At 36.5% G+C, this 22,201-nt stretch overlaps 1 protein-coding gene across 1 annotated transcript in view; it reads right to left on the reverse strand.

The window, feature by feature from the left end:
• GRB14 (growth factor receptor-bound protein 14) overlaps nt 1-11,918 on the reverse strand; it is a 28,858-nt gene extending 16,940 nt beyond the window's left edge. The window contains exons 1-4 of the mRNA XM_009575044.1: nt 11,847-11,918; nt 10,908-11,064; nt 4,246-4,367; nt 2,707-2,781 (exon numbers count right to left, since the gene is read on the reverse strand). Coding sequence (XP_009573339.1) covers nt 2,707-2,781; nt 4,246-4,367; nt 10,908-11,064; nt 11,847-11,918 — 426 coding nt within the window. The remainder of the gene's footprint in view (nt 1-2,706; nt 2,782-4,245; nt 4,368-10,907; nt 11,065-11,846) is intronic.
• Nucleotides 11,919-22,201: the final 10,283 nt, after the last annotated feature.

Raw genomic sequence — 22,201 nt, forward strand, 5'->3', positions numbered from 1 at the left:
ATTCTTAAAGCAAAATCAGAAAAAAAGTGTAATTACCCAAGTAATTTCAACCTTCTATTTTGAAGATGTCACTGTTAAATTTAAAACACTGACTGACATACTGCATAGTGAAAAAATTCTGCTACAAATACAACTAAAGATTAAATAAACAGAATTACAAAATTGGAGAAATGTTATTCACAGACAAAAAGAAAATGAAAGAAGCCTAGGATAAAATTTCGACCTTTCAAACTAATTTAAAAAAAAAAAAAAAAAAATCTATTGACTTCAGTGAGGCTAGGATTTTTCGTACTAACTCAGGACTCAATTCTGTCAACACTATCTATGCTGTGCAGTCTATTCATTGGAAATGCTGTCATTAATAAGAATACAAAAGGATCTAGTATGTACATGAACTCATCTAAAATAAGAGTTGCTCCAATAAGCAGACGATGTTTTAAACAAGTCACAAGCCCCATTTAAAACTACGTTGAACAACAGTTTCACGTCTAATTAGACCAAGTGAATTAATTTGTTGCCCACCTATGAAAGTTGCTAATTCTCAAAAAAACCAAACAGACAACATACCCCAAAATCTGAAAATAATAGACTATTTCACTACTATGGGGAGAGGCCTCAGATTAAAGTCTTCATACTATGTTCATTTTTGACATGTTTTAAAGCATCCAATTTGCAAAAATCCATACTGCCTACCACTAGACATGTACATACAGTGTTGTGTCTCAGAGCAGTCACATTCTAATCAATACAGCGACACACTACTTTTGGTTTTTTAGGCTAAAGATCTCTATGGCAGAGATTAAACCTCTCTCTTTGGTATACATAGACATTTGGTATACGTCAGACCTAGTAATTTTACTTAGCACGTGCTAAATGGATAGGAGGCAGGTAAACAACTTTTTTTGTTTTTGAGGCTATTTCGATGCTCTGATTTAAAGTCATCAGCCAAAATACCTGCTCTTTCACTTTCAGTGGAAGTCAAGAAAAATATACTTGAGAAACATTTTACTTGCTTACAGCTCAATCCACAAAAAGCTATAAAAGCATCAGAGTGATTTTTTAATCACTGGTAAGCATTGCATTGTTAAAACTAATGTCTCTCTTGATACTTGACCAAGCACATCACAAATAATAACACAAGCCCATTAACTTGTCTTAATAAAAGTTTCCAAGGAAATAGTGACACACTGTAAACAATTTACCCAACAGCTTCTGCTGAAACGTGCATAACAGCTGGGCAATCCACAAAAGTATTCTCTACTTTGTGCCTAGTAAGTTTTATTTGATGAAATACAATTAAACAGACAATACAATATAAAATAACAAGAGAAAAGTTTGTAACAAATTTTTCAAGCTATCAAAAAGGGATGTAAGTATATATATTTAGAATGAGTCTTAATCTTACCCACAAGCTGTGTACATATTCTACATATCACAATATGGGCTTAAGGAAGTTCTGTGCAAGAGTACATGGCAAACAGTTCCATTATAAATTTTTTTTTTTCCCAAACTACCAAATTACATTTGCGAGCAAAAAATATTAAGTTCTATTAACACAGGGGACAAGATTTTCTAAATTAAATGTTTAGGTTAGACTGCAAAATATATTTGCTATTTAGGTAGCAAAAGTGAACCAATCTTCATTAGATATGCAGCACTTTTTGAAATTACAAAGTCTTTATTTAGATTTGTAAAAATGATTTACAGAATCTAGCATGTGTCAATTAAATTTAATTTGAAACATTTTTATTTGGGATAATCTTAACCTCCTGACTAATATCCGCTTCTATAAGGATGTAACTATTTAATACAAAAGAATGCTTTGAGAATTAGTTCTTTAATGTTATTCATTTACTGGTAGATGCTAAGGTAGAATTTACTATATCGATGCAAAAAAAATTTTGTAATTTCTGTATTTCTTTTAGTTCTACCTTAAATATCTTGTGTTATTATGTTGCCTTTCTGATCATTCTTTATCTCCAAAACTTTCACATACAGTTGTTGTCTTAAGACCAGTGAAAGTTCTTCTATTAATTAATTTTTCTAGTGACAAGCAAACAAGAGTGATGTGTATGTTTCCACCTTTATTACTCATTTTTCCCCTCTTTGAGAAGTAAGACGATGATCCCTGATATGGTCATTCTGTGAAATTATTCCCACTGTAAATTAAAATCTTGTGTCCGCTTAAAAGATGACTAACACTGAGTGACCTACTATATTTTGTTTCGAGGCTACAGTAGCCTTCAAGCTAACAAATCATACTAGTCAGTCTAAATTTTCTACTCACTAAGTTTAACCATTTAACTCTTTTTTTTTAATATCCATTTGTATCACATTACCAGTTTCTCAGTATTCTGGCAAGGCCTGCTGTTAAGTATGTGCTGAGTCCTGCGGCACTCCACCTTTTTAAGGAAACAGGGTCTTTCACCTGAAATACCCAGTAAAGGTATTAACCATTTTACTACATTTTGTCTGTTTTGGCACTCCTTGATTCTGAAAGAATATGCAAGTTTCCAAGTATGGTCATATAATAACTGTCTGGAAGAGATGCATCCTATCTCATAAGGAAGAAAAGTTATTAACCATGTTTTGCGTTATTCAAAACCTAGCAATGGATTCAACAGTGACAAGGAGCTATGCTCACACAACACAGACAACAGGAAATTCTGAGCTATGCTGGCTCGTCTTCATTTGAAGATTACATACCTGTAATATCCCAGAGTGGCTTACAGCTGCACTGGTCTCACTGGGAAAAGATATCATATGATCTGGAAAAAATATCTGTAACAATAATAATTTGTATCAAAGTTCCGAAAAAATAAATATAAAACCTTCTATCTTGTTTGGACGTAAAATTAAAGTTCTCAGTGCAGTGCAAGACACTGCAGATTCTCTGATCCAGTAATTTAAGCTTACCTGAATATCACTCCTAAATTTGTGACATCCTATATATTATTTGCTGAAAAACTTAGAATTTTGAGAAAACGTCAATGGTGTCTGGAAGCAAGAGGGTTTCATACACCAGTGCAAGTCATATTGCAGTACTTGGCCCTTAGTGTTGCTTTTCTAGCAGTAATTTCTATCGCTGTTGACATATAAGACTTGTCTGGGGCTTCAATATGCTATGAAGTAGGGAGGATATACACCAACATGCTGAAAAACACATGGTTTTCTATTGTTTTCATTACACTAGAAACACGGTAAAATGTTTTGGAATAACTTCCATTAATAGAGAGCAAGTTCTCTCAGGTTTTTTTTTAATTGTCCCTTTTGTATCATATGAATACGAATTCATCAAAATCTGACTACATCAATACAGTGTGGTTAAAAAGTCCAAATTTAAAGTGCCAATTTCATTATCAAGGAAAGCTCAAGGTGTAATTTATGGGACAGACCTGCAGCTGGGGAGTTCTTAATATTTACCTTTTCATCCTTTTCACAGGTAGATAATTTGAGTTCCCTTCCACTTTTAACCTGTCAAGTCCTCATACATTTCTGCTATTTCTCCTTTTGACATCTTAAATAAGCTGGCTTTAAAAGAGCATTACGAGTGATCCAAATACACCATGCATTTGAGCAACCAGACGGTGAGTTTCTCCTGCTGAGCCAGGACTGCTTCCATGGCCTTTGCCCTCAGCCAAGGTCTGAATCAGCAGCATTAACCTTTGGCAACATCCTTGAGTTGTCTCTGCTCTCTTTCCATTCCTTACATACACTAACTTTGGCTTCACTTTCACTTACTCCTAATAGGTTATGGCTGCTCATGGCCTTTTGTGTCAGTTGTCATTTAGCTGCGGCTGTGAGAAGCTGCCATTGGGCAGCGCTGGGCCATAACATTTGATTTTCACTTTAACAATAAAATCATCTTTGCTACAGATGCCCCTCCTCACACTGCTTCATTACATATTTTGTTGTCACTTGATGGAAACTTCACTCAATTTCAACAATTTTATTTTGTTGTAGGTCCGTGTGAAAACTTCAATAAAGTTAAACCCATGCCTGCCTCCCTCACCCAATTAAAAAAAAAAGTATGAACATGGGTATTTTACAGTTGCAACAAAGGGACCAGCCAATAGTTATACGCACTACAACATATTCCTGTGTCTCATATATTCCCTCCCAATTATTCCTTTTGACTCATGTTACACTAACAGCTTTACACTCTGCCCCTCTGTGTGTAACAGAAAAGACTATTTTGCAGCAGCAGCAATGGCACCACTTCACAGATATAACGTTAAGACTTACCAGTGGATTTTTAAAAAACTCATACTTGGCATAATTTTTTCTAAAATACAGTTTGTTCTCCTCTTCCATTACCCAATTTGACTGGACTTCCATCACTAATTCATGGTCCTCTATAGCTCTTCCTGTAAAAAAACCAAATTAAAAAAAACAACACGTAACCTGCACCTAAGAGCCTAGGAATAGAACATGAAAACACAAAGGTCAGATAATAAAAATATTATTAAATTAATTTAAATGAGTACAACACATGAAACAAGAACCTGAACACAGTCCATTAATCAGGTCCATGTTACACCAAGTTGCTGTTCCACCTCAGTAGGGCCCAACTCCTGAGGTAGGTCACACGGGGGGTTTTTTGTTCACGATTTGTTGTTGTTGTTTTCTTTTACAGGGGCAGCTGAGGGCTTTATTCCACTTCACGGCCAAATCCATGTTCTCCCTGCAGAAGCCAGGCAGTTCCTGCTGTGTGACGCCACGGGGCAGCAGGCAGCAGGCCACTTCAACCATTCACTCAGCCTGTCTGGGGTGTCAGGAACGTCATTCTAACGCTCCTTTCTCTAACGCATCATTCGTAAAGTGAAAGTTATCTGCAGTACAGAAAAGCATTAATTTGTTGTCTTCTCCCCAGATCCCTACTACGTCCTGAAGCATTTCTAAAACTGCAAATGAACTTAGGGCATTGCAGTGTTTTAATGTTTTTGCACAAACGAGGGATACTGAGAATTTTAGCAGCCATAGAACTAGCATATGCAAAAGGAATGGTAAAAGTAAGCCATGAAAAAACCTAAAAAAGAAAACAAAACAAAACTAAACAAACCTACGCAGTGAATCCTAACGCGTAGTTTGGCTTTGCATTGAGGCGAGGGGAAGAAAAGGCACAGAATTCAGTTATTTGTACCACAGCACTGGCGTTCAGAATCAGTATCCTCATTGCTTTAGACTGCTTCCGCTGCTCAGATTCTTGAGCAAATTTTTTGATTTTACAGCAATATGAAATGCACTTACAAGAAAGATACAGTATTTAAGAACTTTCCTGTAGATGTGTTGTGCATGTTTACGTGTTGCATACTCTCAGTAATGCAATGGGATTACTCATAGTGCAGGAAGTTAAGCATAAATCCTGAAAGACTACGGATAATTTCTGTACAATATTATTTATACTGCCTTTTTTTTTTTTTAAATAAATTTCAGCAGCTTATGAAATGTTCCAAAAAAAAGGATGAACATGCTTCCAAATGAGTAAATGAGTATACAGTTTTTGTGGCCACTTGTACTTTGCTGTGGACTCAAACTAATGAGAACAAGACGGAGTTGAACAAAGTTGTAGATTTCATTTAAATGATCATTGGCACCTCCAAATTTAAATTACACTCCAACAATGAGTTGCAGATTAAGAATAGGTTTGAGATCTAAATGTATGTCTCCCTGCCAATTATGGGGTTTTAACATACAATTCTGATCATGGTTTCAAAGGGAAAAGGCAATTAAAAATACATTATAAAAATCATGTAACTCACCATTTTCTGATCACATTTTTTACACTTCATTGCATTATCACAAGGGATCTTATGATATACTTTAAATGAATGTTGATGCACTCATATAATGCCTGTTGTTAGAAACTTTTTAAAAAATCATAACAGATAAAAGAATAGTATAGATTTTTTAAAAAAATTAATTAGGCATAATATTAAATTAATATAAATGGTAAATTTTTGCAAGTGGTCCTGGCTAAACAAAGAGCCTAACTGTCATAAAGTGTAGCATGCACAACCTCCTAAGAGATAAAAATCAAACCTCAAATTTGAAATCATTAAAGCCTCTTTAGAACTACAGCATCTTTTTGTTGATATTCTCTTGCCACCTCTTTCGCCAGTCACTGCTTCGTGCTTCCACACTCTCCAATCTGGTGGGTAACAGCCTTATTGTAGCCTGCAAATCTATAAACTTCTTCAGGAAGTTTCCAGCTAGCAAATTTAGAGACAATACACTCATACAGCTAAATTTCACCTCAGTAGGAAAATATCAAGCTCACGACTAGCAGAAGACAAAGCACAGCAGAAGACAAATGACCTACAGATCAAGTAGGGAAAAGTTAAACTTCCATTGAATTTAACTCATTCTTCACTGAATTTAACTCAGTCTTGAGCCGATAAAGACAGAGATAAAGGACGCTACGTGAAACTCACATTTTGTAACCGATCAAATGAATAAAATAAAAACATAAAGCAATTCAGAAAACAAAAATATATCCCAAAAATACTGACAGAAAAGTGAGCATTTTAAAATCTTGTACTCCAAAACACATTCTTCAGATGCACGAGTAAAGAGACACTAAAGAACTGAAGCTCTTACTCAAAACCAGCATTTTTTTTCCTTTCCGTTTTATAGAGAGAAAGTGCTCCTCTGGGATGACATTTAAAACTCTTAAATGCTTGGATTGTGACATTTAAGAAAATACCATTTCCTCAAGACTTACTTCGTGGTACAAAAATAAGACATTCTGCATCACCCCAATGGATGGGTAAGGATGCTGGTATTCATTTTTAAGGTGTCACATCACAGAATATTTTACAATTGATTCAACTTACTTTCTTGAAGGAATTGAAACACTGAGTTAGTGCCCTCCAAAACACAGCCTTGTAATCAAATCCCTAAATGTTGCCATGAAAAACCTGCACTTTGGTTTTGTTAGATCGTTTTTGCTCTTCCAGCTAGACTGGAGATTTTCTACCTTCCTCTCTACCATCTCTTTATTACTACTATCTCTAACATGAGGAGCACCTGCTACAGTCCAAAAGAAAGTCTCCTTAACTATGGAAAGTAACTAAAGCACATGAAAGAAGATTTAATACTGAAGTGCATGACAGAACACATTTCAAATAGCCTCCTCTCTAGCCACCCTGCAGGGGAAAAAAAATTAAACTAAATAAAAACCAGAAAAGCCATTGCCCAGTACTATTGCACAGATAGTGCTTTATGAGCCTTCCCACAGGCTACCTAAAAGAATGCAGATAGTGAAATCAAAATGAGACTGAAATATGACGATGATGTGCCTGGCCAAGGCACTATCGCCTACTTAAAGAGGAACCCTAGAATACATTTCTGTTGAGCTGCAGAAGCAAACGGAAAATTGTTTACAGTCAACACAAAAATTTCTCACTAGAAAAGGAAAAATTTCAGGATGAAGACAGTATTTTCCTTGAAAAGGAGAACAGCTATGGAAAACTGCTCTGTTTTCACAGCCTGCCCTGTACAGGGGAATTGCAGTAGAAGTATGGGACTCCAACACCAAGGTACCTAGTGGTAGGGATGACATGGCATCATCCAAATCTAGGCATACCTCAGCTGCCTTCAATAATCTTAGACAAGGTGAAAAACATCCAAGAATTTCTTTGAATTCAATAACTTGGGACAAAAAGGACACATACCAGAAGCATACAGTTCTGAAATATATTGCGATTTATAGTGCTGTAATAATCATTGTACTTCAGAGATTTGAAATAGAGCCCAGGCTACTACAAAACCTTGGAGGTGGGTAGGAAGGCTGAGCATCCCAGGTGGTGAGGCAATGGCAGCGGGCTGTGTGCAGTGTGGGTGCCCCACGGCAGGCAGATGGGGTGCACCGGCCAGCGCCCCGGGGAAGCAGCGCAGGTGGAGGAACCACCTCACCTGCCCGCTCACCCCAAGTCAACACCACCTGGTCAGCACTTGCCATGCAATGCAGTGAGGACACAGCCATGTTCAATAATATAGTTCCACACTAAAGGGCATATAGGTTTGTGAAAACAGGAATATAGAGACCGTGGTTTTATGTTCTCTTTTGGGTGGGATTTTTTTTTTTTTTCTTTTTTAACCTTCACATGCAGGTACCTCCACACAGCAATGAAGGCATACTCCAGTGATGTAATTAATGTCTGTCTTGATTAAAAGCAGAATGCTGTGCTCAGCTCACTAAGATTCATGCAATCATATCTAATTCAGGAGAATTCAGACAGCTGTTAGATATTAAAGAAAATGTTCTCTAATTGATGAATGAATTATTAATCCCCATCATACTGGAATTTACAGAGGCACACACACTCACAGTACTTCTCCCTTCTATATCCATTCATTTAACCTGGGAGCAGAAAAAGACTGTCCAAATTTCCATGGGTAAAACATAGAACAGAATAATAAATAGCAAACAGTCTAAAACTAAATCATCATTTGAAAAATATTTTTTCATGCTACTTATCCAGTGCTTAAGAAAATACTTAATACAAGTCAAGATCAGTATGTTAAACCTTTCAAACAAAACCAGATCTAACAGTATCATAAAAATGAATCCAATATTATTCAGTATTATTAAAAAAAAAAGAGGAAGATATCTCAAGTTGTTCCCTTCCTTCGATAGTAATGTTGAATTGCCATCCTTATTATCTAGGAAATAATTTTATTTTAAAAATGAACAATTCACCTTTTTATAAAATTATGCCCAAAGCAGCTGGAGCAATCAGAAGACTGTATGGTGAATGCACGTCTTCCAACCTGCACACCAGCAATTTTGAGAATTTCAGAATCTTAGGAAAAGCAGCTTTACTAATGATTTGATATTGAAATCTTCCAAGAAATCCTTCAGACTGAAGCAAACACACTCTTTGACAAAAAGTGTATCATGCAAATAAATAAACCTGGAGAAACAATGCAACTATTGTTCTGGCATGGTTTGTCAAAAGTGTCTTCTTCAATAGTTACTACACTACTTAAACACCAGCCACACTACAAAATACAGAAGACACTTCTACTCTTTATATAGTAGTGTTGTCTAAAGCCACTTTTATACTTCCTCTTCTGTAGCAGTCAGTCATTTATAGCCTCGACCCAGATTTAACTCTGACCTTACTCTGAGCTGGAAGCATCTTACAACTGATACATTCAGTGCAAAAGGTTATAAATATCTTTGAAATGTTACAAAGCAAGAATAAAAATTTCAAAAACGTTTGTGGCTGCCTTTATAGGATAAAGGAGCAGAAAAGGGCAGGAAACAATTTTAGCTTTTGTAGTTCATCTTTAAAATACGGCTGTTAAACATGATACAGTCAGAGATGCACAGTCAAGTTTATTTTACACAAATGCATGAGTCCAGATTCCCTAGATACATACACAGAAAGGGAGTTTAACAATAGCTTTTAGCCATATATAAATATCCTTGGGGTGTGTGTGGGGGGTGTATTTGGTTTTTTGTTGGGGGTGTGTGTTTTGTTTTGGGGTTGTTGGGGGTTTTGTTTTTTGTTTGTTTGTTTGGGTTTTTTTTGTTTTTGTTGTTGTTTTTGTTTTGTTTTGTTTTAAATCGACAGTACTGGAGTTACCAGGTACCAGTTCAGTCTCTCCTAAGAATTAAGGACTCCAAGGAGTTTCCTATGTATTTCAGAATGCAGGAAGACCCCTAAAACATCCTTTTTCTCAAGTCACACTTCATACTAGCAGCTGGAACTACCCTTGAAGTTGCAGAAGTAGTACTACATTTGGTAACTCTACTACAGTGCCAAAGTTCAAGAATAATATGGAAATGACATGAAATTAAAACCAGATTTTTTATGGCATTTGTCTTCTAGTAGTTTTTTCTGATATAATTCCCTATCAAAACCAAACACAATACAGTACTGAAATGTAGTGCTGTAAAAGGAGGTAAGATTGTCTGACTAGAGTATCAGTTCAACACTACATCCTAGCAGTGGGCTTCTAAACTCATCTTTTGCCAAGTGAAGTCTTTCCTGTGTTCTGCATTTTTTACATCTCTGCAAACATCCCGTTTCTCCCTATATTTAATTTGTCTTAATGTGTTTTTATACTGCAAAATAACCTCTATATACTACAAAAAGGAACAGAGACCAGAAGTTAAAACTATAGTTGTAATCTTAAACCACAGATTACACCTTTTAAACTGTATAATAGAAAAATAAGTTTTTTACTACACTAGAGGAACACTGATGATGAGGAAGGAGTTCAGAGAGTTTAGTTTCCAGCAATTTAAAATACTAAGCATAAAATCACTTCAACACAGTTATCATTGGTCCATAACTGGAAGTTTAGAAGAATGGCTTTGTTTTGGCTTTTAAGTAGTCCTGTTCCAGAGTTCACAATAAATCTAGCCAAACTGATTGTACTGAAGGAAAATACTGACAGCCTACTTTGATGTTGTTTCTGAAGACTGAGTCCTATTGTCCAGATAGAATAGCACTGTGTAACCGCTTTCTGTCCTTGATCTCAGAGATTTCACTCAGGTGTGTTGGGAACAACAAAGACTTTATTTGCAATGAAAATAACCCAAGTCTTCCTAGAGATAAGCAGAAAATATTGGTAAAAGAGGAAGAACTGCCAAAGTAAAGCAAGAAAGAGCAAGGAAGAATTTGCAGTGAGAACCTTAATGGTCAGTCTTCCAGATCGCTCTTACAGCTGCGGATCAAGCAGTGTGAGACAAATGTACTATGACAAAATGTACTTTATAGCTATGTTTTCAAAAAAAGAGAAACAGAAGCAGAAAACCCCCAAAAGAACAAATTCACACAAGCCCTCCCATCATTTTGCTTCCAAGCCTTTCTACTACAATTGTACTTCTATGTGAAAATGAAAACCAAACACCTTATTACTGCCATACCATTGTATAGTATTAGTCTTACCTAAACCTGTGTGGGTAAGTTGTTCAAACAGAGTCCAGCTGTGGTCATCAATATAGTGATTCTTCAATATCAACAGCTGACATACATCCCTGGCTGTTATATCACTCGGCACTTCCAAAGCTCTGCTAGTATCATCTTCACTATACACTTTAATTACCTGCAATAAATAAAAAAGCTAAAATATCCATAAGTTTAATCTCTGATTCAGTTGGTCCAAATATGTTCCTCTCTCAACTTCATGACTGAGACAAGAACCTATACACATAGGATGCAATACTAAAGACAGCCATTTCTCTGTAGTGCAATGGCATACTTGAGAACAAAACAGCTGAGCAAAGCGTACCCCACTTCTAAATTTGGCTACTGGACATCCCTTGCCACAGGACACTGGACAGATTGGTGCATTCACTTTAAAAAAAAATGGTAATGGAGAGGTAAATAAACCTGGTGAAATTGTACATTCTTATATAAGCTAAAGAAGAAATCACAGAGGATAAACAGTGAAACTAAAGAACTCTATGACTGCAGAACTGTAGAAAGATTTGATAAAGTTAGAGTTAGTTCAGAGAACAGCAATCAGATTTGAGATGCTCACAATTCTATAACAATAAAAACAGGAGATGCTACAGAGCTGCTTCAAATTTTGACAAGCAAGAACTGGAACTATGAGTAAAAAAAGGCATATATACATACCTACAGAATCAAAAACATCACACATGGAAAAGAATTACCACCATATGAGGATCAGGAAAGTAAATAAAACGTTCTAGAAGATGTACGTTTGGGGCGGGGGGGGCAATATAAACTCTCACGACTTATCCTTGTCATTTTCATGAAATTTTAAATTTCAGTTAAAGATTTTATTTTTCAACATTGATACACATTTTAGAGTCCAGAAGAATGGGTGTCCATTAAGTTCTTGAAGAGGTGAAGCTAAACCTGCTTACGCCTAGTTTCAAATGAAGAGACTGAGGAAGTCTTATTGCATACTGACTGTTTGAAAGAAGGCATGACCATTCAGGTGTTTTTTTCTGTATTTTCTTTCTCCGAAGGAGAATGAAACAAATGAATCAGTGAATTGGATGGAACTGAAGCAAATTGCTAGTGCCCTGTCTTCGTAAGCTCTGCACAGTAACTAATCCCATTAAAATCAACACAGAAAGTTTTTTTGTATAAGAGTAGAAAATAATTTCATATTCCTCACAGCAGTCAAGAAGCTCAATGCTCTGTTAAGATTTCCTCTATTTCTCATTTTTTAAAAGTAGACAAAACACAAAAAGTGAAAAATATTGAGGCTCCTGAGACAAGGGTCAACTTTTATCTGTGGTACTGTATGTTGGAATAGTAACATAGTTTACAAAATAAAACAGATGTTGGAGATTTTATTATAAACACAAACAGGCAGTTAAACATGAGCAGTAGGTACAGAAGATTTGATGCAACATTAAACATGCCATAAAAGTCTTCCAGGTACTCAGAAACACACTAAGGGATCAAGCCTGGAATGCATCTTTTTTACTCTTTGTATTTTCAAACAAACATTTTGACCCAAAAGCCACCCAACGTCATGAGACTGGGAAGTGAATACATTAATTCATCTTTAAGAATGGGATTTATTCCCCAACATTTATGTTTTCTAGTAGTGTGAAGTAACAGACAGCAACATTATTCCCTCTCTACCAAAACAGTAAGAATCTGAATGTCCATCCCCAGCGCAGTGCCTGCCATGTACTGTGCCAATGGAACACCAAGCAGCTCGCTTCCCAGTGAGTCTGGCCACAATCGCAAGGAACTCAGCACAGGTTAAACTAGCCTGCCTACCCTGTCTATGCCAAAGCACAGACATCCTCAAGACAAAGGGCGTCCAAGATGTTTTTAATTTATCTCAAAAATCCTCCTCTCAGTTTATTCAATTTATCCATATTCATCAGAATCCACGACACACCTCACCTGAACTTTATGCACAAAACCTAAATACCATTGTAAACCCTTCATTAAACATCAAGACACAAGTTCTTACTTTAAAGACAAACAAGCATGTTATTGTCAGTCAGTCTTAATTGCTACCTTACTAAACACATGCTCATTTCAAGCATCTAATGAACAATCAGCAATGTATTGTTGCCCTAACTTGTTACAGCAGCTCCTTCTCTGGTTTGTGCCGAAGTCGGTAGGAAAGTGAGCAAGGAGCTGCAAATGTACCTCCTACCACCCGCTTCTCTCCCACTAATGGCAAAAAAAAAAAAAAAAAAAAAAAAATCAGGTCAGCTCGCCCACGCTTTCCAGACATCAGAACAAGGTAAAAGGACTCCATTTGAAAACCACAGGGATCAAAGCACACCGATGGCCTTACTCCTCTCCAAAAAACTGCTTTTCTCTATGGAACTACATATACAGCAGTTTTGTTACAAACTTTGGCCCAGCATATTAAATCAGCATGAAGTCCACGATGATTTGCTTGAATATTTCAGCTAATAAATGATGACAGCTCAAGAGTTCCACATGAGGTTCAGCCACCCTTGCCATGACACCAATCTCCAGGATACAGCAAACATTAAAATCACGCTTCTAAAGTGGTGAAAATCTCTCTCTATTCATGAATCAACCACCTCGAAGCAGAGTCTTCCAGGGAAAACAGGCAGACCTTGGAGAAAGTCGATCCAAAGTTTCCACAGGCCTAAGCTACAGCCCAGTACTTATATTTAATACAAAAGGCAGAAGGACCACAATGATACTGAATTCAACAATCAATGCTGCCAAAGCAGCCATGGTTGATGGCTATGGTTGGGTTTATAAGATGCCTATTCTTCGGCAGCGTTCCCACTGCTAAGCAAGTGAGACCAGCAGCAATGCAGCCTGCTTGCAGTAGGGTCTTATTCCACACACACAACTTGCTGAAACTCCTACTACAGTCACAGAAATCACGTTCTGCAGTTCAGGATAAACCGACATGAATTATTTAAATTCCTGCAGTATTTACAAGGATTCAAAGATGAAATTAAAAGAGGTGTCTGGCAGGGTGCACTGTGAATGGGATGGAGGGCTGTATGTGAGTAGACAAAACAGCATCCCATCACCTTTAAAACATGTCCTACTCTGGGCAGCGCTGAAGGTCAGGGACAGCTTCATTAGCCTCTCCAGTAAGTCTGTGTCAGGCCAAATCAAAAAAATTTTACAGGCTAAGTGCCAGAAAGGAGACAGTATAGATGGCGAAAGGAAGGGAGAGAATTAAAGTGACTGTCCTACTATTGGACTAGATGATCATTGTAGGTCTCTTCCAACTGAAATATTCTATTCTATTTCTCAATATTCTCTCAATAAAGCCAGGGTGAGAATCCATGCCAGCACCCTGGCTACGGACCCTGCCAGCATATATTAGCAACTACAGTTTTCTCCACGTACTCACCGAGTTAGGTGGTCTGCTTGTTTTACAGCAAGAGCACGTACAGCCCGTGCTGAGGCGCTCAACGGATGGTTTTTACAGAAATTCTCTTTAAAAGGGTTAAGAGTCGCAGTGCAGATGACTACACTCTTACTGCTGAAGAAATAGAAAAAGACTTTTTAAAACACTGAAGAAAGCAACACAGGTCATGATAATGAGCTGCCTGTGGCCATTCAGCTCAGGGAGTGGGAAGCCTTGGAGGTGGCCTTGGACTACAGGAGCACAGCTAAAACAAAACAAAACAACACAACAAAAAAAACAACACAAAAAAACCCCACGTTTATATTCTCTGTGAGTATTCTCACTCAGCTTTCTCAGTATAGGGAAATAAATCCTGCGCAAGTCTAGGGTAATGGATCACCCCAGCTCACAGCTATGCCGTGCTACCTTATAAAACACAAATGCTGTGCCCTTTTTCTCCTCCTTGCAAGGCATTCAAATACAGCAGGGGACAACAGACAGGCAGTCACCTAATAGACCCTTCTGAACGTCTGTTACAGTTTTGGTTTAATGAATTGAATGTGATGGTGTAAAGCTCCTAAGTTAGAGTGACCTTTGAGGGGGTTTTTAATTAGAAAAAGTTGCTCAGTCTGCGCTTTCTGCTGTGTTTCAAGCAAAGTCTCTTGTAGGATTTGCTGGGAATGTATTTGTTCTAAGGGGAGTGGATCACATGAAAAAAGATAAATTCAAAATCCCATTTTTCCTTGGAAATACGTTGCAATAAATACTTCTCTTCCCAGAAGTAGAGGATGCTCCAAGAATTAAAGGGTGGCAGGATTATGCTAAAGATGCAGTTATGCTGACCTCCTATAGAGATGAGGAAGCTTGAGTGACCACTTCTTTGTTTTTGTTAGTAGCTATCATCACGCATTAGGCTGGCCAATCATCCCCCACTCTCTTTCATTTTTTCCCCTGAAAATTTGTATGAGGAGTAGCACACAAGAAAAGAGCTGCTAATTGAGAACAAGCTGTCATTACAGTTTTCATTACCATACACTCTCAAGCTTTGTTCTAAAGCAAGCTATTTAACTTCCCTTGACTATACCTATTAGCAGACAGTTAGAAAAAGTTGCCTCAGTAGTGCTCAAATCTTCTTTCCTGTCTAGTTTATAAATACAAGGACATTTTAGTTCCTCCCAAGGTCAGAGAAAGAAACTTCTCAATAGCTTCCATTTAAGCCACTGGAAGTAAGAAATTAGCAACTCCAAGATCTTCTTATAAGAGGAAAGCACCAAGCTGAGCATGACAAGCATTAATCATTTTCATTGCCTACGGAAGCAGGCAAGGAGCTACAGCTTTCCTATGTGTCTCTTTCCACTTTTCAATATATTAAAAATCAGCCAAGATCCCAGAAGTGTGTGCAATGCATCTTTATCCCTCCAAAAAATTATTTTAATAAGAAATGTTGCTTCAAAATAAAATATATTATTGTTTGTATTTCACTAATCATCTGAACTCAGGATGTAAAATCAATGCTGACAAATATACCTAGTATTTACAGAGAAAAGGAAAAAGGAACCCTAGCTTTTATACTAAAAAATAATCAGAAGGAGCAAAAAAATCAGAAACTGTTTAAATAAGTAAAAGAGCACATAAGGTAATCAGTGTGGGAGGAGGGAGGAGCCAGAGAAGGCTGGACTCTACTCCCTTGAGTCTTCTTCCACACTCAACCATCATCTCCACTACAATAATTAAATAATTTGTTTCATAGACTTTTAAGAGAGGTTGTCCAAGTCTGATTCTTCAGAATCTTCAAGCCATCTGTTTTGGAAGTTCCAATCTGCAGAAACAGCACAAACATATGGAAAGACCATACCCTGCATTGAGGAATTTCAAATTTCAAACTAAGTCCTGACATGTGAAAAAAGCCAGGTAGATCCAACAGAAAAAGAACCACTCAGCACATGAAGTCCATATTTAGGTGCCTACATCAAAATGACCTGACATTCATATGATTCTTAATGCTCCTGTATAGCCATTATGACAGTGGACAGTCAGCACCTTTAAAAAAAAACCAAAAAACCAAAAAAACCCCAAAAAAACCCCAAAAACACACACACCAAAAAAACAGGCCACTTTTATTTTATTTATAAAGATACAAGCACCTAACTTTAGCTTATCATTTCTACAATTATTTTTGCCCCATGAATAAAACATCACACATTTTGCACTTACATTACAATTTCAGTCACATTTATGTTAAATGCACAGTTGTTGCATGCAAAACCAGGCCTTAAAAAGTCTTACACTCCAGGGTGCCATACTTCCCCTAAGATCCTGCCTAATACTGTGCTAACTTCTGTCTTTAGTTTTAACTAACAGGCTATTTGCCTGAAGCATTTGTTCTCCAACTTCCAATCTTGCCCCCCGCTAGACAAAGGTTTTTGCTTATTGATATTGGCAGAGGGTAGCGGAATTTGGAGTGTATTTGAACTACAATGGAAGCACTTAGGAATTTCTAACATTTTGAACTATTCTATGACTTCTAGCAATAGTCTGTCTTGGTTTTAGAGAGAATCAGCAAAACTCCGCATTAAAAAAAATATTTAAGGGCAGGTTAACTCATGACTAGTTAAAAAAAAAGCATGTTATTGAAGTTTACTGTCTTCATTATCAGGTGTGAATGCAGGACTTTCCCTTTAAATATCCCAGTCTACAGTTAAAAGGCCAGCTTCCAATATTTCCTCCAAAGGGAAGATTTCCAGGCCAAAAGCATTCTCACAGTCTGCAGAAATCTACACCTGTCATTAAAAAAGGTGCGCACAATGATAAACTGTAGCTGCTCTTTGTAAAGCAACTATTTTCTCAATCACCACAACAAAAGCTTTTAAAATTTGTCCTTTGCATGTCCCTCTGAGGAATGAACACTGAGAACTGAAGCACAGGCACAAAACAACAGAGGATTCATTAATATTTTAGGCACCCAAATCCAAAATGGTAGTCGTTAAGCCCATGAACCTCTCTTCCGAAGCACGGTTCACAAGGCACCACATGATTTCTGCACAGACTTGTCAACACGTGTAAATGGGCAGGTAGGAACTGTCACACAGTGATTAGGGACAATTACCTGGAAGCCTGTCGATGGGGGAAGAGGACAAATCTGAGTTCTAGCATGCAATCCAAAAAACAAATTTTTGTAAAATACAGGTCCCTGTGAATCCTGACTTTTTATTTGGAACATAGCATAGCTTCAAGAGGCAGAAGGAACACTGCTCCCATACAGTAGCTTAGGTGACACAAGCATTAGACTTAAAATCTCGATCACGCACAGACTCCCTGTTTTCCTATCAACTTCAAGAAGGGAAACTTTAAGATCCTGTTGCCAGCAACATCTTCTATTCTATGGCTCCAATTTCTAGAATACCTTGCTTTCTTCTCAAGGTAGGAAACAGAAAATTTATAAAAAACAGCCAAAATAGGCAGATTGGACACTTTAGAATGACATGAAATTAAATTAAACTGTCATCTTCTTCAATAGGACCATCAAGGCTACTAAGGAAAAGTTAAGCACTTTGCATGGTTTGTGAAGCCATATATTGAAGACTTGGGAGATCAATTTAAAGAAACCGAAGGTAAGCCAAGTCCTGATTACAAGGACAGCAAACATCAAAGAACAAAGCAGTTGCCCGAAGAAGGATGAGCTGTTCTTCCAAGTGACCAAAAGTGAACTTTGCATACACTTACCTATTATTGATAGATTGAGGTATGGTTCTCACAAGCACTAAAAGATATAAACCCACTAATAATCAATTATGTCTGTCTTGCAACAAAACCAAAGTGCCAAGAAAGGAAGAGCAAAGTCTAGGAAAATTGCCTACCTTTCCTACCACAACCTAGGAAAAAATTTCGTATTGTTTTCAAAATCTAATCATTTTTAAAATAACATTTCAAAGACCAAAAATAATGTCAATTTCCAACCTTTATTCAAATATAAGACCACTGACAAGAACGATTTTTCTAGCAATTCATGGATTTGTTGCCTCAGAACACAATGAATTTTTTTAGACTTAAATATTCTGTTAGAAGGTATTCAAAAAAATGTTTAATTTCACAGTAACAGTGTGCACACATTATCAACTAAAACAATTTCTATTTATTTTCTGTAGTAGTCTTCTGATAGTTTAATATGGCAGTATGGCAACTGTCTATATTATATAGCCCATACAGTCATTCCCCTCCTCCAGACTCTTAGTATGGTCTTACCTAACCCAGCACAAGATTGACCATCCCACAAACGGAAAAAAAATCACACACAAAAAAGGAAGTAAATAGCAAAGTGAAGAAGTAACAAAAAATATTTGAGATTACCTACAGGCAAAAAAGATCCAGTTCTTAGTTTTAAAATATGTATTTGCCATCTGACTTTGGGCAAGTCAGTATTAGTCCCTCAATTTCCTTTTTGTCAAATGGGGCAGGGGAACTGAAATCTGTTTCTGTACAGCAGGGTAACAGATTGAACTCATTAAGATTTGTAAAGCACTTAGACTTGCTCATATGACTACCACTTTAGATGTGTAAATATGTTGTATTATAAAAAGGGAGGTTAAATTATGCAGATCTCCAAATTATAATAAGCTATGTGCAAAAATATACCAGCAAAGTTCTTTCAAATGAAGGTTATGACAATCACATTATGATGTTAGAAAAAATGGCAGAATGAGGACAATGCTGACATGCAATCATCTCAAAGACAACGTCAGTAAAACTGAAGAGAAACAAGGTTTGAAAGACAACAGGAAAGTTAAAATATAAATACCATTATTTAATCCTGAATTTGATACATTCACTTTTTTCAATATTGGTCAACAGAAGAAAAATATAGTTATAAATAGTAATAAAATAGTTATAGAAGATTTCATTTCTCTGTATAAAACTGAACAAAAGGCAAGGTCTAGAGAAAGCAACTTCCACACTTTGGACAATTAACTTACAGTACAACTACTTTTAGAGCAGAAAGTGAGATTATTGTTAACCATATGATAATTATATGATACTTTGCTCAAAAAGTTACTATAATTGGAGAATTAAATAACAACAGCTGTGAAATTCAACATACTCTAAGAATTGCAGTAATAACTAACATGTAGATTAAACATAGAAAGTGAAAGATTTATCACCATCAACAGCCATTACCACAACAAAGGACCAAATCAGGAGTAAGAAATGCAAAGGGATCTATAGAAGTAAAAGCCACAATAAAGTCCTTTAAAAGAATGCACATTATTTATAAGGAAAGGCGGGGGTGGATGGGACAATTTATTTAAATAGAGAGTCTCAAATTATTCTGCCTTACCAAAGATCTTTTTCAGACTGTCGAGATTCCAAAAGGCAGCTAAAGAGGCATTTCAAGTACAACTGGTAAGATGTGTATGAATAACTAGAAAGCTGTGACGAAATTTAAACATCATTAGCAAAAATTTCAAATAATACAATTCCATGGAATAGCAGAAATGAAAGAAAATTAGCAGGTTTGCTAGATGATTAAGCAGTCAAAGGATACAAGATAAACACACTGCAGAGCAGCTAAATGATTTATTTGCATTAATTATTCACAATGGATACGGAAGAATATGTTCCCAGATCTACCCTTTACAGGTGAAATAAAATTTCTAGTTTAAAAAGAGGGGACACTGAAAATGAAAAGGCAAAACACAGATAGTTAACAGAAGGTTATACAGTCTAAAATTTAAAGAAACTTAAATGGCAAATCTCAGTCTATCCTAACATCAATAGAAATGGAGGCTTAGGCTCCATCTATTACTTTGTCTGATGTGCATAGGGTATAAACTTCTGTTCAGTCCCAACAAAGAGGAAAAGCCTAAGGGCTATTGCGGCAGATTAATTTTGGGGTGTTGCATTGTGAATTTGTGAGCCACTGTTGCCAGGCAGATAGGTAAGAATCTACTAACACTACCTGAATCTGTCTCTTCCTAGAAGAAAATCCACTCTTAAATTTATGAAAACTTTTCCCCTTCTTGTTCGTAGCAGTTACTAGAATGGTTCAGAGTAATCATCATACTTTTGAAAAATCTCAATGGGGTAATGCAGTTCACATTGATTGGTATAAATAACTTTTCCAAAGTCCTTCAAAAATAAGACCTATTATGAAGATTAAACAGTCATGGAGTAAGAGACTGCAAAATAAAGATAAACTTGGAATGAACTGTTCATTTTTATAACAGCTGGCTACAGTCAAGTAATTTCAGACTCTTATTCATACTAACCTTTAAATCAGACTGGAGAACCCATGTCTTACAAGCCATGATAAAAGTAAGTCTTAGTTATTTTTCATTACATATTGAGTAATGCTAAGTGTGTACATTAACATCTGACACAAAGGTATTTGAAAAACCTCTTGGCCCTAGGAAAGGTAAAAAATTCCCTATTCTTGTCTTCTATGTACCACTTACTTAGAGAGAGCTAATCAAATGTAGGTCACTTCTCAACCTCAGTGCACAGTACGCATGGCTCCCCCATTAATCTAAACCCACTACATAAACATGTAGTTCTCAATTAGGAAGACAAGAGAGTTTTACATCTTAACTATCCACTAAAAATAAATAAATAAATGACGACAACAATCCAGTGAAACTTGCGTAAAATTCTTTAAGCAAGCGGAAGTAATTGTAAAACTCAGTGGAGAACATAACACAATCCAACTTCCAAACAAGTACATTTGTACACAAGCTATTCTCCCTTCTAGCCATGCATCACCACCTCTTAGTGTCAGAATCACCATGCTCTTTCATATAGTTCAGTATGTCCAACCAATATAGCTCACAGTATAAAGCTTAAGTTATTTAGGCTAAATGTACATGCCTTATGACCCATTATCTTCACTCGAGCTACCTTAATATTTCTCATGAAATCCATAGAAAATTGCTAAAATAACTAGCAAGGTACCAAACTCATCTTGGTAGTGGCTGAGAGTTTCATGTTTTGCCCCCAAACCAAGTCCTTTATGATAAAAGTTCAAAAGCCTTATTGTTTGATTTCAAGACATCAATATTTAGACTGGACTTGATTATTGCATTAAGGTTAATAAGAATGTACTTTCACGTGAGCTTTTCTTCATGAAAAGTTAATTTAGTGGAGGTGAACAGCTTATTAGCCCTATTAGTAAACTTATATTATTTAGTATCTTCCGTCCTTTGCTTCCACACTGCCTGCTGAGTCTTAACTTTACATAGCTTTTATATATTTAATAGTAATACACAGCTTTAAATTTTACTATATACAATAGCAACATTTAGAATGCACTTACCATATACTGATGGAAAAATATCCAGTTAGACTATCTGAACTTAAAAAGAGGGATGGGATGGAAAATCATACTAGAGGATTCAAAGAATCTGACTTGAAGGAGGAACTTCAGCATTTCTTTTTAAAAAAAAAAGAGTTTGTGAAATAGAAAATGAACAGAAAATGAAAAAAGTTCCCAGTGTACCTGTGTTCATTATCCCCCAAACTAGGAATATGGTAGAAATTATCCACATACTACTCTACTTTCCAAAGAAGTCATGTATGAAGATCGGGGGAGAAAGAAATTTCAATATAAAGCCACTAGAAGACACTTCTGGTTTTTGTTTTCTGTGTTGAACAAAGTTAAGGGCAGAATGTTATCAGCTTCATGTTTGAATAGCTTGTCCCTATTTATGTCAAAGCGCTAACATTATTTCAATGAGGCTTTCTGTATTTAATAGTGCAGTTTGTCCAACATATCCTTCGCTTGTCAGAGATAAATAGAATGCTGTGTTCCAGCACAAGAGAAAGCAAATCTGTTACTGCCACATTCTGGCTGCGCTCTATGTTTCTGAAGAGATAGCAGCTATAAAAAGAAGCACCTATTGTT

Source organism: Fulmarus glacialis, unplaced genomic scaffold (genome assembly GCF_000690835.1).
Source record: "Fulmarus glacialis isolate BGI_N327 unplaced genomic scaffold, ASM69083v1 scaffold1073, whole genome shotgun sequence".
NCBI classification, from domain to species: domain Eukaryota; kingdom Metazoa; phylum Chordata; class Aves; order Procellariiformes; family Procellariidae; genus Fulmarus; species Fulmarus glacialis.